Source organism: Magnolia sinica, chromosome 18, assembly GCF_029962835.1.
Source record: "Magnolia sinica isolate HGM2019 chromosome 18, MsV1, whole genome shotgun sequence".
NCBI lineage: Eukaryota > Viridiplantae > Streptophyta > Magnoliopsida > Magnoliales > Magnoliaceae > Magnolia > Magnolia sinica.
This window is the reverse complement of record NC_080590.1, coordinates 13,557,088-13,573,803: the sequence shown is the minus strand read 5'-3', so window position 1 is coordinate 13,573,803 and position 16,716 is coordinate 13,557,088. Positions and strand designations below refer to the sequence as shown.

General features: G+C 42.5%; 1 protein-coding gene across 1 annotated transcript; it reads left to right on the top strand.

Moving 5' to 3' along the window:
• The first annotated feature begins 15,032 nt into the window (after positions 1-15,032).
• On the top strand, positions 15,033-15,903 carry LOC131233233 (21 kDa protein-like). Its single transcript, XM_058229876.1, has one exon. It carries the CDS (start codon positions 15,078-15,080, stop codon positions 15,696-15,698), a length of 621 nt encoding a protein of 206 aa, XP_058085859.1. The 5' UTR covers positions 15,033-15,077; the 3' UTR covers positions 15,699-15,903.
• The last annotated feature ends 813 nt before the right edge of the window (positions 15,904-16,716 follow it).

The window sequence follows — 16,716 nt, the reverse complement described above, 5'->3', positions numbered from 1 at the left end:
TGTTGGGATGTCTGCAGTTGGGATGAATCGAGGGTCTCTATGTACACTGCTTGCCTGCCTTACATGTGTGGACTTGGCCATGTGTAAGATCTGGATCATTCATTAGGCAGTTCAGTTCCCAAAGCATATGCCCTAGCTTTCAATAATCAGGCATTTCTGCCCAATGGTTGTGAGGCCTGTACAAAAGAAGTCGGCAGCTAAATCAGGCAAGAATCCACACTCAACATACACTTGGGGCCTGTTTGGCCCGCTGGATTAGACTGGCTAAGGTGGGATGGAATTGCAACTGGTCCTGCGCCAATTCCACTCCATGTTCGGGAAGACTGGAAAAGCTTGGAAGTACGCTGGATAGAATCGTTTTGGGTCCGTGCTAATATCACTCAATGTTAGCAAGTTGTGTAGGTCCCACCATGATGTGTGGGCTATATCCACACCGTTCACCCATTTTTTGAGATCATTTTAGAGCATAGGCCAAAAAATCAGGTAGATCTAAAGCTCAAGTGTACCCCACCATAGAAAGTAATGGGGATTGAATACTTACCGTTGAAAAATTCTTTGGGGCTACATAAGTTTTGGATCTGCCTCATTTTTAGGTCCATGTCATAAAATGAGGTTACAAAACAAATGAACGGTTTAGATATAACACCTGTGTTATTGTCAATAGTTTCAAATGATGGTGGGTATATCCTTTCACTGTACCACCATGATACAAACAAAAAAGTGAATTAAGCTTATCCCATGGTAGCAGGAAAGAGTCCCTGCCATGGGTAATAATGATGTTTTTTGAATCCCATCCCACCTAATACCGTCGGATCGGTCCGGCCAAACAGGCCCTTGGGGTTTTTGCCTGATTAGTGGATAGCCCGATTTTTATGCTAGAGCACAGGCATGGAATGACCTGACTAATGAACAGCCTTGATTTTTCATGCTGGGGTTGAGCAAACCATATTATCAGTCACAAGATGGGGGCTCTAGTTGTGTTAGAATTCATGCGAGCCTTGTGGTTGGATAAGAATAGCATAGACTAGCGTTCTTGAATGCAAGAGGAATGGATCTCATCTATATGGATTCTCTACCATCCACTTTGTGCATGGTGACTATTGATGTGGATCGTGCATTTGATGGCCAAGGGATTGGTGAAGACAAGTTGCCCATGGTTTGTCTGGTGCGGTTATGCATGAGGCAGATAGCAGCAATATCTGCAAAAGGTTGAATAATGGTAAGGACAGCATGTCTTTTTTCGATAATGGTGAAATAAAAGATGAAAAAAAGTAATTTCCAGCTTGGTGTATGTTAAAGACCCTACGTATGTAATGCAATGTGTGCTGCTATCAATCTTCTTCGATCACCCTACACCATGCGACTGTCCATGTTCAAGAGCCCCCATATATGCTGCATCTGCAACTGTCAATCTTCATTCACCCTACATGCACAATAAGTGCCCACAACTCTACAGATGTCACCATTAGGGGTGGCAACGGGACGAGGCCTGCCCCTACACTAGATCTAAGGCCCGCTATGGGCCTACCACAACAGACCCAAGCTCCATCCCAAAAACTTGATTGGGCCTAGGCCAGATTAGAGCTGACCTGGCCCAACCTCAAAATTGATGACGTCCCTATTTCCCACTAATCCTACTCTATATGTGGATCAAGTGGAGGAACACATTGAGAATAGAAGACATTTTAGAGGAATGAAGCAAATTATCTACATTAAAGATGAATGGATTGCCTAACGAAGGATTGGATTGGCATATTTGAGGGATACAACGCATGGATGTATAAAGTTGCATCTGGCCTGGCTGGACCGGGTTGAGTCAGGCTAAAATGACTAGGACCATACCTAACACGAAAATTGATTGGGCTATGCATGCTAGGCCCAAGCCCGTGAGTCACGGGACAAGGCTTAGAAAAAGCAATGCCTAAACTTTTTCGAGAAATTGGATTATAGACTAATGGATCCTCCTCTATATGTAATTAAATCTAAAAGTATCAACACAAAAGGGAAAAACATTAAATCCAAAAGTATAAACACACAAAATGTTACATAGATACCTCTAATCAATGTTGCGAAAAATGAATATTGCTGCCGACTGCCAATCTTCAATCAGCCTCTTCATAATCAATTACAAACATAAAGTTGGGAAAATCACACCCACATTCCTAGCTTAGAGCTAGGGGTGCACGATGAGAGCTATCTATTAGTAGACTCCATACTTATGGACGAGTAGATGGAAAGGAAGGAGTGAGGAGAAGAATCTCGCCCTATGGATGCAAGGAGTTATGGCTTTTGGAGAGACAAAGTATGGTGCTCTACCACATAATAGACTTTCGTATGCCTTCTTTCATCTAAAGTTTCTAATTTTGTCTGATCATGTACGCATATTGACTTAATCCTTTTACTCCCATGGCCACCATCTTGACCCAATATCCCATGCAAGTTCAAGAGATGGATCACCAGATCTTAACCATTGGATGTCTATCCTAATTGATTTAAAATAAATTAACTATTAAAATTAATTTCAACAGTTGAAATTTTTAAATTAATTATTAGAAAACATTAGGTGCAATGGACAACTAAGAAAATGCTTGACGAACAATCTAAACCACAAGATCAATCCATAAATGTGTCTTAGATAAACAAGTAGATTCCTCGTCAAATTGTGTAGGCATCAACTTGACCCTAAAGCATGCACTAGCACCACCCACATGTCGACCACCAAAGTAATCTCCTAAAATAAGCTAAAATATATATCATCGAGATTTTGAAATCCGCATATGCCCCAATGTCCAGGGTTTAGATTTGTCAATGATGATAGATTCACATGTCAATCTAATCCAAGTACGATGAGTCTCACGGTTTGGAGTAATGAATTAAAACACCAATACATGGGTTAAACAAGTCCATGAACAGGAGTTAATCTCCATGGCACACTTTCATTCCTATATGGGGTAGGCAACAACATAACAACTTGTTATCATGTCCAATGATGGAGACCTTACATAAGATGACCACGTTAAAAATAAATAACTTATGTTCTACGACTTGCTAGTGGTCTTGGTCATTAAGGGCATTGAGATCCATGGCCCGCAACTTTTCCTTAATACATGGTCAATGTATACAATTTCAAATTATGAAAAACAATAAGAAAAATCCTTCCTACTAACATATACAAATTTCACAAGCTAATGAAGTAAAAGAAGGAATCACAATAAAGATAAAAACGAAGGTCATTAGTTTTCAGGGTACAACACTAAATACTAGGCCCAAAGCCAAGTCAAGCTTGTCAAATTAAGCTAACGGTCGCTTGCCACCTTCAATCACCATTAATCTTAAGCTTACCACATATGCTACAATTCATCTTTACCCCCTTGTTTTAAGGTATCTGATGAACAATGAATATAATAACAGCCGAGGACCACGTTACCTACAAAGGTAACATATACAATCTGTTCAAAACACAAACTTTAATTGCATCCACACACATGGACACATCAACCCACCTCATAAGATTTATTGGGGATGAAAAAATCAACTGAATTATTAGATAGTCAGAGAAAGATAATTGATCAGACCATAAAATAGGGTCCACAACATGAACTGTTCCTATCACAGGACCACTCAGAATGTGGGCCCCATTGGGTGGCAACACATGCTGGATCCTGAGTTGGGACAGGCCAAACGAACTCCAGAGCATAGACAAGGAGAATCAGTGTCTATCATGCTCCAGAGCATAGACTGTCACGTGCCATTGCCACGTCTGCAAGCTCATCTTCCCTGATGGATGGCCCATAACTTAATATTTTCCCCAATAGGATGATCCTGACCGTCCGATCAATGTATTTCAATTAAAAGTTAAATTGGACAAAAAAAAAAAAAAAAAGTGGTGTGAAGATGGAGAATGCTTGCTCTCTCAGGCTCTCCATCGTACACATAGAAATAGAATATGTCGATGGCAATCAAGACTCTTGATTTGGTGGGCCACCAAAACTGTAGCCTAATATTCATGGCGATTTGATAACCGTAGCCATCCATTAGGTGAATGTCGGGAATTGCCTTTATTTATTTATTTGTTTATTTTTTTAACACAGACCATGCAGTAGATATCGTTATCGGTGCATTTTTTTATTTTATTTAAAAATCATAGACCATTCACGTGGTAATGCACGAAAGCGGACGGCTATCCATCTTTAATTTTTGACCATCAATGGCGGCTGACCGACCATCGATTTTTTAGCAGTAGTCCATCACAACGGAGCCCTTTGATCAGAATATCTGGATTGGTGAGAGAGAGCAAGCAATATGATGATTCAGACCATCATTGATTCTCCATTATTGTGTTGTTTAGATGATCGAGAACACTATCTCTGTCTCCCATTGCTTATAGATTCCCCGCAACGCTATCATTTACCGTACAGATCTTTCGAATGCGGTGAGCCAGTTGCATTTTTTAAAGAGAAACGCTTCAGCGACTCACACGAGTGATTGAATTGGCGACATGTGCCAACTTGCTCCACAGTTGTGAAGCCACTGGCAATTTGGTCCACCCATCAGGTGGGCCACACGTGTGCACCGGTCATTCTTTCCTTTCCAGCCTTCCATTTCCTGATACACGTGTTGCTCGCCTATACTTGCGTGAATTTTGAGTCCAGGGAAAGGTTCTCGGTGGGCCTCAACTGATGCATCGTCCCCATCTAGATATGTTTGCCACGTTGGCATGTAAATTCCGGACGCGGATTGCGTCCTACCCCCCGCCCGTCTCGAGCTGGGAACGGGCAGGAGCTTTGAGTGGCCACAGTGATGTATGGGTCTAATCCACACCGTCCATCCATCTTTTAGTATCATTTGAGGATATAAACGCCAAAAATAGGCAGATCTAAGAAATATGTGGACTACACAATGGGGATTAAACTCTTACCGTTGAAAACTTCTTGGGGCCCCGGAAGTTTTAGATGGAGCTGATATTTTTGTTTTCTCTTCGTTCATGTGTATGTAACTTTATGAATAGTTTGGATGGCAAATAAACATCACGGTGGGCTCTAGAAAAGTTTCAACGGTGAGAATCATTATCACCGCTGCTTCCTGTGGTGTGTTACACTTGAGCCTTGGATCTGCCTCATTTTTATAGTTTACAATCTAAAATGATACGAAAAAATGTATGGACGGTATGGATAAGATCCATACATCACGGTGGCCACTCAAAGCTCCTGCCCGTTCCCAGCTTGAGACGAGCGGGGTAGTACACAATCCGCGTCCGTACCCATTTTAAAACATTAGCGGGGCGTTAGGCGGTTAGGTGTTTTAACTCAAACGAAAGTGTTTTTTGTTTTTTTAATTATTTTAATAAATCAACGATGGTGAAAACTGAAAATGTAAGGAGTGTGCGTAAAGCAAAAGTCGACGATTATTCATCAAAGGAGCTGTAGCCGTGGTCCGTACTCCCTCACGCACGCTCGTACGCGAATGGCGGTAGAAATGCTATTACGGAAGAGGGGCCACTGTTCATAGTAATTACAATTAGGGGACACAGGAGCTAATGTAGGAATTCTTGTCTGATCTATGCGAGGGGTGTTATAAGGGTCCTACACACCGGCATATGGGTACGTGTGGAACGAGTGGGCCAGTGATCCTACACACCAGCATATGAGTTGTGAAGCCCCTGGCAATTTAGTCCACCCATCAGGTGGGCCACACGTGTGCACCGGTCGTTCTTCCCTTTCCAGCCTTCCATTTCCTGATACACGTGTTGCTCGCCTATACTTGCGTGAATTTTGAGTTCAGGGCAAGCCTATCGGTGGGGAAGCGGATTGGCTGTTGTACCACACATCAGCTACATAGCTGCTGTAGGTATGTGTCGTGCGAAGGCTAGCACTGACGTTCCTCGAGCTCTGAGTCATACGAACTGTTTAAAGTAGATCAAAGTTACGTATGCGTACAGTGGTGTCTTCATCGTACCTACGCTGTTTGCTTATTTTCTAATATCATTTTATAGTATTATCCAAAAATGAATTATATTCAAATAACATCCCGACTACACTACAGATAGCAGTGGAGATAAGGGTTTTCATCGTGAAAAAATTTTTAGGGCTCATCATAAAGTTTATTTTCCATTCAATCATGACAAGGTTACAAAGACATGAATTAAAATGAAAAATAAATTTCATAATGATCCAAAACTTCTACGAACATAAAATGAGTTTTAATAGTAGACATTCAATCCAACTTTTTACAGTGTTGATCACTTGATAATTAGATCTATGTTATTTTTTATCTCAAGCATTAAAACCAGCTCATCAAATGAATGGATAATGCATATCTCGTGATGAGACCCACAGAATTTGCTAACTTCAATAAAACAGCTACATAGTTAGAGTGAGGTACACCAGCCAATCCCCTTCCCATCGGTGGGCCCAAACTGATGCATCGTCCCCATCTAGATATGGTTGCCACGATGGCATGTAAATTCTGGACGCGGATTGCGTCCTAACTCCGCCCGTTCCGTCTCCAGCTGAGAACGGGCAGGGGCTTTGACTGGTCACCGAGATTCATTTTTCGTATCATTTTTGGATATAAACCTATAAATGGTCAGATCCAAGACAAATGTCGACTCTACCATGAGGATCAAACACTTACCGTTGAAAATTTATTGAGGCCATAAAAAATTTTAATGGAGCTAATATTTGTGTTTTCTCTTCATCAAGGTCCATGCAACTTTACTCTACCATGAGGATCAAACACTTACGGTTGAAAACTTATCGGGGCCATAAAAATTTTTAATGGAGCTAATATTTGTGTTTTCTCTTCATCAAGGTCTATGCAACTTTATGAATAGGTTAGATGGTAAATAAATATCATGGCGGGCCTAGAAAAGTTTCAGCAGTTAGAATCATTATCACCGCTGCTTCCTTTGGTGTGGTCCACTTGAGCCTTAGATCTGCCTAATTTTTGCATTGTTTTTTAAAATGATAAAAAATGGAGGGTTGGTGTGGATAAGACCCGTACATCACGGTGGCCACTCAAAGCTCCTGCCCGTTCCCAACTGGAGACGGGCGGGTTTGTACACAAAACAATCCGCGTCCGTACCCATTTTAAAACACCAGCGGTGCGTTAGGCGGTTAGGTGTTTGAACACAAACTAAAGTGTTTTTTTTTTTTTTAAATTTAATTACTTTAGCAAATCAACGGTGGTGGAAAAGTAATGAGTGTGTGTACAGCAAAAGTCGACGATCTGATTGAGAGGATAGAGAGTGGGCCACGGTCATTCATCAAAGGAGCTGTAGCCGTAGTCCGTACTCCCTCACTCAGGCTCGTACGCGAATGGCGGTAGAAATGCTATTACGGAAGAGGGACCATTGTTCATAGTAATTACAATCAGGGGACACAGACGCTGATGAAGGAAGTCTCGTCTGGTCCACGTGAGGGGTATTGTAAGGGTCCTACACACCAGCATATGGGTACGTGTGGAACCAGTGGACCAGTGATCCAAACCATTGGTTTGATGGGCCACGCTTTTAATGGGTGATGTCATTCCTGAATTAAAGGATCCTAAACCGTTAATGTTCTATTTTTCTAAGATACCATAACGAAGGTTTGGGTCTTCAGATTTCCTGTGCATCCGGCTGAGAAGGCGGGACTCTGTGGATATTGGACTTGGATCACATGAAAACGGCCCCACATGCCTGAGAAACAGAAAAAAAAAATGCCAAAGTGCTTATTTCAATGCAATTTCCGCAACTCTTTATTTCCCTCCAACATGGCACACGTGTGGGATATCCAAACCGTGAAAGAGTTGGGCCACAACATGATGATCGCCTGGTGTGATAATTAGGTCAGTATACTCATCGGTTGCGACACAAGTAAAAAATCAACGGACAGCCGATAGTATGACTCAATGTACTTGTGGAGCCATTTTTCGCAATGATCTGGTTTCTACAAGTGGCGGGCTGTGTGGACAGGAGTTCTAACCGCGTACTACTCCTTGCACATGAATTCCCTAGGACACTTGAGAAACTTGTGCAAGATACCGACCGCTCATCGTGCGGGCCCCTCTATCCACACGCTTCCACATGATATCATTATTTTTTAACGAAACAACCGTCAGTTAAAGAAAGTTCCGTTGTGTTTTACGGAATACTTACTAGTCACTGCTCAGAAACCACGTGAGACTTTTTACCCAGCGTCCTTTTGGGGCCATCCCAAACTTACTTTTCCAGTGTAAACCTTTCATGTTCGGACAGACGAATCGAGGACGAAAACACTCCATGCTTTCATATCCTTTTGTTAATAAAATTGTGTACCTATGGCTACGTATTATAACCGTAGCCATTAGTAGCGTAGCCATGACAAAGCAACGGGGCCATAGCTAGTTTGGCCGACCCCGCCAAGGGTTGAGTTTTATAGGGCCACCTTTTAGCACTTTTAGCCATTTTTTAAGCCCCCAAACATCTCCATTTCAAAATTTTTCTAATCCATCTCCCTCAAAATCTAAAAACCTCCCTCTAAGCTCATTCCCTGCATCCAATCTTCTCCGCCAAACCCCATTTCTCTAAATACTCTTCATCTTTAGGTTTTCTATTTATCAAAATTCTCCCTTTCAAACCCAATTCCCTCAAAACCCCTCATTCCCTAAACATATCTTACTCAAGGGATGTTTGGCGTAGGGTATTAAATGGGATTAAGTGGGATAAAATTGTATTTAGTCCAGGATGGAAGTACATTTAGTCCCATGAAATTGCATTTGGTCCATGCAGGATTTCCGTTGATTTTGAAATCCATTACACATGTGGGCCCCACATTGATGCATGCATTTATCTATATCGTTCATCTATATACACCGTTTATATGTAACATTTTAGTTATATATGTGTACAAGTGAACAACATCTGTTGTGAATTTGGTCCGTTGATTACAATTTCATGGTCCACCAAACATTATTTTACTTAATCTAATGTTTTCTAGTAGCAAAAGTTTTATCCCAAACATAGGATTGGATGGTTACAATACCATAGTATTTCTAGACATGCAATCATTGTGCAATAATGGTGTTAATTGAGTGGGGCAAACTTTAAAATCGAGTCGGGCAAACCAAAAATTGAGCAAGTCAAATTGGAAATTGAGCAGGGCAAACTGAAAATTGAGCGGGGAAAGGTGAAAATTGAGCGGGAAAAATTGAAAATTGAGTGGGGCAAACTAGAAATTGAACAAGGCAAATTGAAAATTAAGCGAGGCAAGCTAGAAATTTAGCAAGGCAAACTAAATTTTGAGTGAGGCAAACTTAAAATTGAAGGAGGTAAACTTAAAATTGAGTCAGGGAAACATGAAATTGAGCGAGGCTAACATAAATTTCAATGAACTTGAAATGAAATTGAACTAGCCTAATACATAATTGAACGAGCTTCACATGAAATTCAACAAGTACTTCGGTGAAGTTGACCGAGCAGTTAATGAAAATGACAAAGCGGTTCATAGAATTTTCCATCACATTACATGAATCTGTGGAAGTTCTCGATCATATTTTTATCATTTGTCTGTCAAATTCATAAATTACTTGGGGAATTCAACCAATCATGAATCGGGAATGTTGACGACGACTAGAGCATATTGCCGATAAGTAGGTTAAATAGACCAAGAATTCTTGAAATTGAAAACCAGTTTGCTCAGTACGCTTTTATCATATTGAGTTAACTGATTTGGGCCCACCTTAAATGTATGTGGACTATGCACGACGTTCATCCGTTTTTCCATCTAAATTAAGGGTTTGGGCCCACCTTGAATGTATGTGGACTATCCACGATGTTCATCCGTTTTTCCATCTAAATTAAGGGTTTGAGCCCAAAATCGTAGCATATCCAAATATCAACCGGATCATATCAAAGGAAACAGTGATTCCATCGTAGAAACCTTGCTACGACCCACAATGATGTTTTATTTGTAATCCATGATGTGCACCCCTAGCACGTACCATTTTCTTAAAAGATAACAAGGAATCTATTATTATAGAAAAGTAGCCAGTGGTACAAAAGGAGAAGGAAAGATAATGCATGTAGGGGTGTACATTTAACCAATAGAACTATAGAACCGGACTGGAACCGACCAAACGGTCCGGTTTGTCCGGTTCTAGAGTGCACCGGTTCCGGTTCCGGTTCCAAAAATTAAAGAACCGGTGACATCGGTTCGGTTCTCGGTTTGGGGGTATGTAGAACCGAACCGAATCGTGAACCGATCGGTAGAACCAAACCGTGGATCCGATCCGTAGAATCGAACCGTGGAACTGAACCTTAAACCAAACCGATGTATTTTTGCACACCTTATAATTATTTTCTCTAGAATAATTATTTTCGTAAATGTATTTTTGAACACCTTATACAATATCTAAACCATTCATCAAATGGACCACAACATGGATGGACATGGGCTTGCAATTGGGCTGGATTATAAAAAGCCAAGAACCGTGGAACTGATCCGGAGCCGAACCGGTTTTAACGGTTCGGTTCTAGGGTGCCAACGGTTCGGTTTCGATTCCAAATTTTCTAGAATTGTTAGGAACGGTTCGGTTCCAATTTCACCCCAGAATCAGACCAAACCGAACCGTGTGCACCTCTAAATGTATGTATGTACAGGCCAACATGTACACTTTTCATGTCCCGCTAGTTATTTGAACGGTTGTAAATGGTTCGGATTGGGGTGAAAGGATGGTCTACGAGCATCCAACCTTAAGATATTGAACCTATCTGAACCAATTAGACCCGAGCCGGGGTCCAGACTCACTTGATCAACAATCGGATCTAACTTGTTGATGCTATTGAAGTGTAAATATCGGATCCAATCAAATCAGACCCACTCCTTACTTAACTCGATCAACAATCGGATCCTACGACTTGGATCCGGATCCGACCCCGCCGTTCAGTATATCAAGATGCTACAGTTCAGCCGTTCGGTCGGAGGATCCTATGTCAAGTGTACAACCATTGTACCATTTTGGACCGTTTCAAGCCCTAATAAAGAAAAATAAATAAAATTGAATGGATGCACATCACATCACTGAGGAGTGAAGAAATTTAAAATACACAGATGGGCAAGCTGATGCACTGACTCATCCCAACCGTACACGTGCTCACGTGAACGTAGATCAACCATTGACTGTACCCATTCCTCCTGCCAGTGGGCCACATCCAAAAATAGCACCAACCCCGTGTGCATGGGTAGGTAGCAAATGAACGTATTAATTGATGAAAGAACATTTATTTTCATGTCGGTAGAGAGGCTAGAGCTTGATTTCCGTGGACGCGGATTGCATACTGACGCTGCTAGTACCAACGTCGCTACTGGTCGGTGCTCTGTGGGGCCCACCATGATGTTTGTCTTTTATTCACGCCGTTCATTCATTTTTTCAGATCATTTTATGCGATGAACACAAAAATGAGGCAGATCCAAATCTCAAATGGACCACACCAAAAGAAAACAGTGGAGTGGAGTGGCCGCCATTAAAAACTTCCTACCGCCCAGTGTAATTTTTAATTGCCATCGAATCAGTTGATGAGATCACACAGATCAGGACGAAGGGATAACATAAATATCAGTTTGATCCAAAAATCCTGTAGCCCCAGAGAAGTTTTTAATGATCAACGTTCAATCACCACTATTTCAGGTGGTGTGGGATACCTGAGACCTGGTTCTGTCTAATTTTTTTGCATAACATATTAAAATGAGCTGAAAAAAAATGGATGGACAGAGTGGATAAAACACATACATTCTGGTGGGGACCACAGAGCACAGATCAGTAGCCACTCGCTGCTGGCAGGGTCAATATGCAATCCGCTTCTGATTTCTGCAAAGCCTACTACGTACTATTTTAGGGGGAATAATTTGATACTCCGCCAGAGTATGATACCTGATACGCAGGCTCTCCGAGACTGATAACTTGACACGTACGGCTCAAATTAAACCGACTAAATTGCGGAACACACAGAAAATTTAAAAAAAAAGTCACCATCCCAAAATCAAGTTGCTTGAACGATGATAACATCTGATTCTTGCAAACTTGTTTAGTTCATTCGATATTCTTCATTTTCAACCATCCGATAAATTTCCAGATATCTCGCAATCGGATAACTATATAAGCGTAATTTTTATTTCATGATAGAATTTTGATAGTTTGATTTGAACTACTTGCATGACTAGTACGCAAAAAGTGATGTCTAAGTGCCTACCTATCTTCATCCATCACACTCCTCCAGAGTATCAAAGTATTTCTCTTATTTTATTCAGATATTTCGAAAACGAAGTCTCCAGTCGAATCGGTTGTACAATAATTCATGGACCACACGTTGAATAACTTCCAACCTATCATGTCCGTATAAAATCCAAACCTTTCAATATATTGGTCTCACTGAGATGATTGAATTATGAGAAAATTAGATTTATCGAATTATTAAGTGGACCACAACCTAGAAAATAATATATATATATATATGCGTGGTCCATCAGTTGAGTGGATACAGCTGTTTTTTTGTGTAGGATGATCTTCATGTGGGTATAACCTATTAGATAGGTTGGATAATGCAAATGAATGTCAGATATTAAACACTGTGTGTACAGTTGTACCTTACAGTCCAGCCCGTTGGACTTGAGATCTTTCCAAAAGACTGTGGACGATAAATGCCGCGTATGGTCGCCAGTTCCTCTTTATCCAACCCTTTATTAAATAAAAAGAAAAAAGAAAAAAGGACGTAGGAATCAGGCATGTGAAAACATACCTCCTGTATTCATGAGTAAAGGAATAATGCAATACATGGCCCATGTTTGCACAAATACACGTAGCTTTTCAAGTATAACAGGTGGGTCCCATGTTTTGATAATCCATACCATTGTTTAGCCGTGTCTCACCGTAGATGGTTTATGCCTCAACAATCTTTCTATGGAAATGACCAGCCTTTTGATTCGTCGACGGTTCACATTGAACCGAAGAAGTTCTAGTGCTGGTCCACAGGATCTTGCAACGGTAGTACGCGAGTTGAGTACCCAAGCTTGAGTCGCTCGGCCTCGAACTCGGCCCGACCTGGTCCTCGAGGCTAATTAGTCAACTCAGCTTAGTTCCGTCAGCAGGCAGTTCATGTCGAGTTCGAGTTAAGATTTAATAGAGTTTGCTTGTGTGGCATTTTCACAAGCACATGAACTGTGCATTCAAATTTTTACTATATGTAAAATAGGAACAGCAATTTTACCCATATTTCATTAAATACCTTGTAGACAATGTCCAAATCAAGGAAAAAAAAATATTTCTTATATATATATACACACAGAGGTACTATCTGCTCGACCTCAATATAAGCTCTCCTGAGGTCGAGCTGTGTGGGCCCACCGTGATGCGTGTCGACCATCAACACCGTGCCTTTGATGGGTTCCCTTTAAATTATGGCGTATCCCAAAAATCAGTCGTATACGGAACTCAGGTGGATCATACCATCTAAAATCATGTGAAGACATCGTTAAAATATATAAAAGCATTTGGTGGGGCTCATCTGAAATTTGCATGCGTCTGAAACTTTGTCTGAACCTCATCCAAGTGGGACACACATAATGGATGGGCTGAATTTACAAACCACATCTTGGTGGGCCCAAAAAATGATTATGAATATTTTAATGGTGCACGGCCCCTTCCACTTCTATATATGGTGTGGCCCACACAAGTCACGGATTGACTTGATTTTTAAGACCTAGGCACACGATGGAATGGTGCATCTAACTGATGGGGTAGATGTTCGAAACACATCACGGTGGGGCCTACACAGCTCAACCTCATGGAACAGACTCATAAGGTTAAGCGCATAGTACCTTTTTCCTATATATCAAACATACACTCCGGTGAGCAACATCCATATCAAAATAACTAAATTATTGGTCTAATTCAATCCGAGCCAATTCAACTTGACATTCGATCTAGGCCGAATTGAGCTTGAGCAAGCTCGAACACGGCCCAAAATTTTCTCAAGCTCCGAATACCACCTGGACCGGTATGAATCTAATTTCAAGCCGAGACAAGGTGTGTTTTTACAAGTCGAATCGAGCGAGCTGACCAAGCTAACTCGACTCGTGTACACAGCACGGGAGATTTTCACACGTAGTCAGGCTGGGGCGTGTCCATTACTAACCGTGCGGCACGTGGGTGCCAAAGTTCAAACGATCCACCCCGTCCATTAGGTGTGTTGCCTCGTGTTTAAGCTCGTCCAAAAGATCACTGGGCCACACTGTGGGAAAGAATTGGAATGGGACGCCTACTATTAATTGAGTGTGGGGTCCACCGTGGGTTATTCATGTCAACTAATCCGTTCAGATGCGAATCACTAGGTTGAAGAGACGTTCCAAAAATCACAATCTTTTGAAAACTGTGGGCCCTCGTGAATTTGGAGGTTTCGGGAATGATTTTACACTCTTCCCTATGTTGAAGCAAATGCGAGTTTCGGATCGGTTTGATGGGCAGTGCCAATGTTAAACACCAGGTGGCCCACCTGATGGACGGTGTGGATCTCATCCACATGAAGTCGTTTGCTCCACCGAAGTCGTAAGCACGTCCCAGCCTGCCTAAGCCAGCGTATTCCTTTTTTCTAACACGCTCGTCTTCCATGGGACCCATGTAAGAAATAATTACAGGGTCCTGATGCATCCGAACGTGGATAGTGTCCAGATGCGCCCACCAAGGGCCCTTGTTTTTAATGATCCAGATAGTTTGATCGGATAGATACCATGGTGTACAGAGTAAATTGATCCTGGCCATCCAATATATAACACGTTTTTCCGACCGTTTTGTATGTCATTAATAACTGTTTATACATCGATCCCTCATTGGAGGCGTATGATTATCCAATCTGGGATATTTATTTTTTTTATGAATCCTATTATCTAGCTTGTGGTCCCACAGCTCAATAGCGTGGATCACGAAGTTTCTGGGCCTACTTGTCCTAAATACAGCGTCAGGAAAATTCATGTCCTGACGCGTCAGTACCCTACAATGCCTCTCTATTTATATTCTATCCTCCCTCTGTTCCAACCCTCACCAGAATCATCTCCAAATCCCAAAATATGGAACGTGTCCCGCGCGCCACCATCATTTCGGTGCTCCTCTTCTCTTTGCTCTGCTTCGAGAGCACTGCCCTTCCTGCCCCTTCCACTCACCAACCTGTTCACAAACGAACCGGCGCTACGGATTTCATCAAGGCCTCTTGCAGCGCGACACGCTATCCTGCGCTGTGCGTGCAGTCCCTCTCCGTCTACGCCCGTGCCATCCGGAAGAGCTCGAAGCAGCTGGCGCAGGCCGCGTTGTCCGTGAGCCTCGGCCGGGCCCGGTCCGCCTCGGCATATGTGTCGAAGATGTCGGGCGCCAAAGGCATGAGGCCGCGCGACCACGCTGCGATGAAGGACTGTGTCGAGAACATGGGGGACAGCATCGACCGGCTGGCACGGTCTATCCGCGAGCTGGGGAGAACCGGCCGGGCCAGGTCAGGGAGCTTCCTGTGGCACGTGAGCAACGTGCAGACGTGGGTGAGCGCCGCGCTGACCGACGAGAACACTTGCATGGACGGCTTCGCCGGGCCGGCCATGAGCCGGAACGTGAGGGCCGCGGTCAGGCGTAGGGTCGTCAACGTGGCGCAGGTTACCAGCAATGCTCTCGCGCTCGTGAACCGGTACGCCAAGAGGCCGTAACTGTTCCAATCCGACGTTGGGAAAGAAACACGGGTTGACACGTGTACGGCTTATATTGCAGTGTGGTCGCTTTGATGTTGTTTGATTTTAGTTGTGATTTTGAGGATGGTGGTGTGCTACGTAAGAGCTGGGACAGAGGGTTATGTATATGCGACATGTATTATATTTTATATATGTGTGTGGTTGCTGATGTTTCACTCTGTAACATGGATTTCATGAGTGCGTGTTATTTGGACGCGATTTGGCTAGTGACCCATCATCAGCCAGGTAGCTGTTGTCAAATCTGTGGGCCCAACCATGATATATGTGTTTTATCTACGCTTTCCATCTATTTTTCCAACTTATTTTAGGAGATAAGCTGGAAATGAGGCGGATCCAAATGTCAGGTGGACCACATCATAAGAAACGGTAAAGATTGAACGCTTCTGATGAAAACTTTTTGGAGCCACAAAACTTTCGGATCATGATATGTTTTCCCTTCGTCCTGGCACAGGTGACCTTACCAACAGGCTGATGGCAAATAAGCATTATAACGCATCTTCGTAAGTTTTTAACGGTGAACACTCAATTAGTACACCTGAGACTTTATTCTACCTCATTTTTCGCCCACGCCCTGGAATGGAATAAGATGGCAAAATGGATGGGTTTCACGTATAAAACACATACATCATGGTGGGTGCCACAGAGCTTTGACACCGGCCAGCTGGCGGGTGCTGGGTTCACGAGCCAAACCGCATCCTATTTATTTTGCCTTTTGATCTGAGAAACTCGTGTGCACTATCCTCACGCGTGTGCATATCAGAGACGCACGTCACACAATTTCCACTGTTCAAGTGCCATCTCTTACAAAATAAGGCCAATGCGATCATCCGATGCTTTCACTTAGCAAATGATTGATCAAGAGAAATTTACCAATGATTCAAATATTGATGTACACGTGTCCCTCCCGATGGTCGAATCAGCTATATTTTCAAGGAATATCTGATGAGTGGCTAAGGTATCAAACACGCCTGCCACG

What these genes read in the sequence shown, in the direction of transcription:
- LOC131233233 (XM_058229876.1), top strand. Translation starts at nt 15,078, where the DNA reads ATGGAACGTGTCCCGCGCGCCACCATCATTTCGGTGCTCCTCTTCTCT.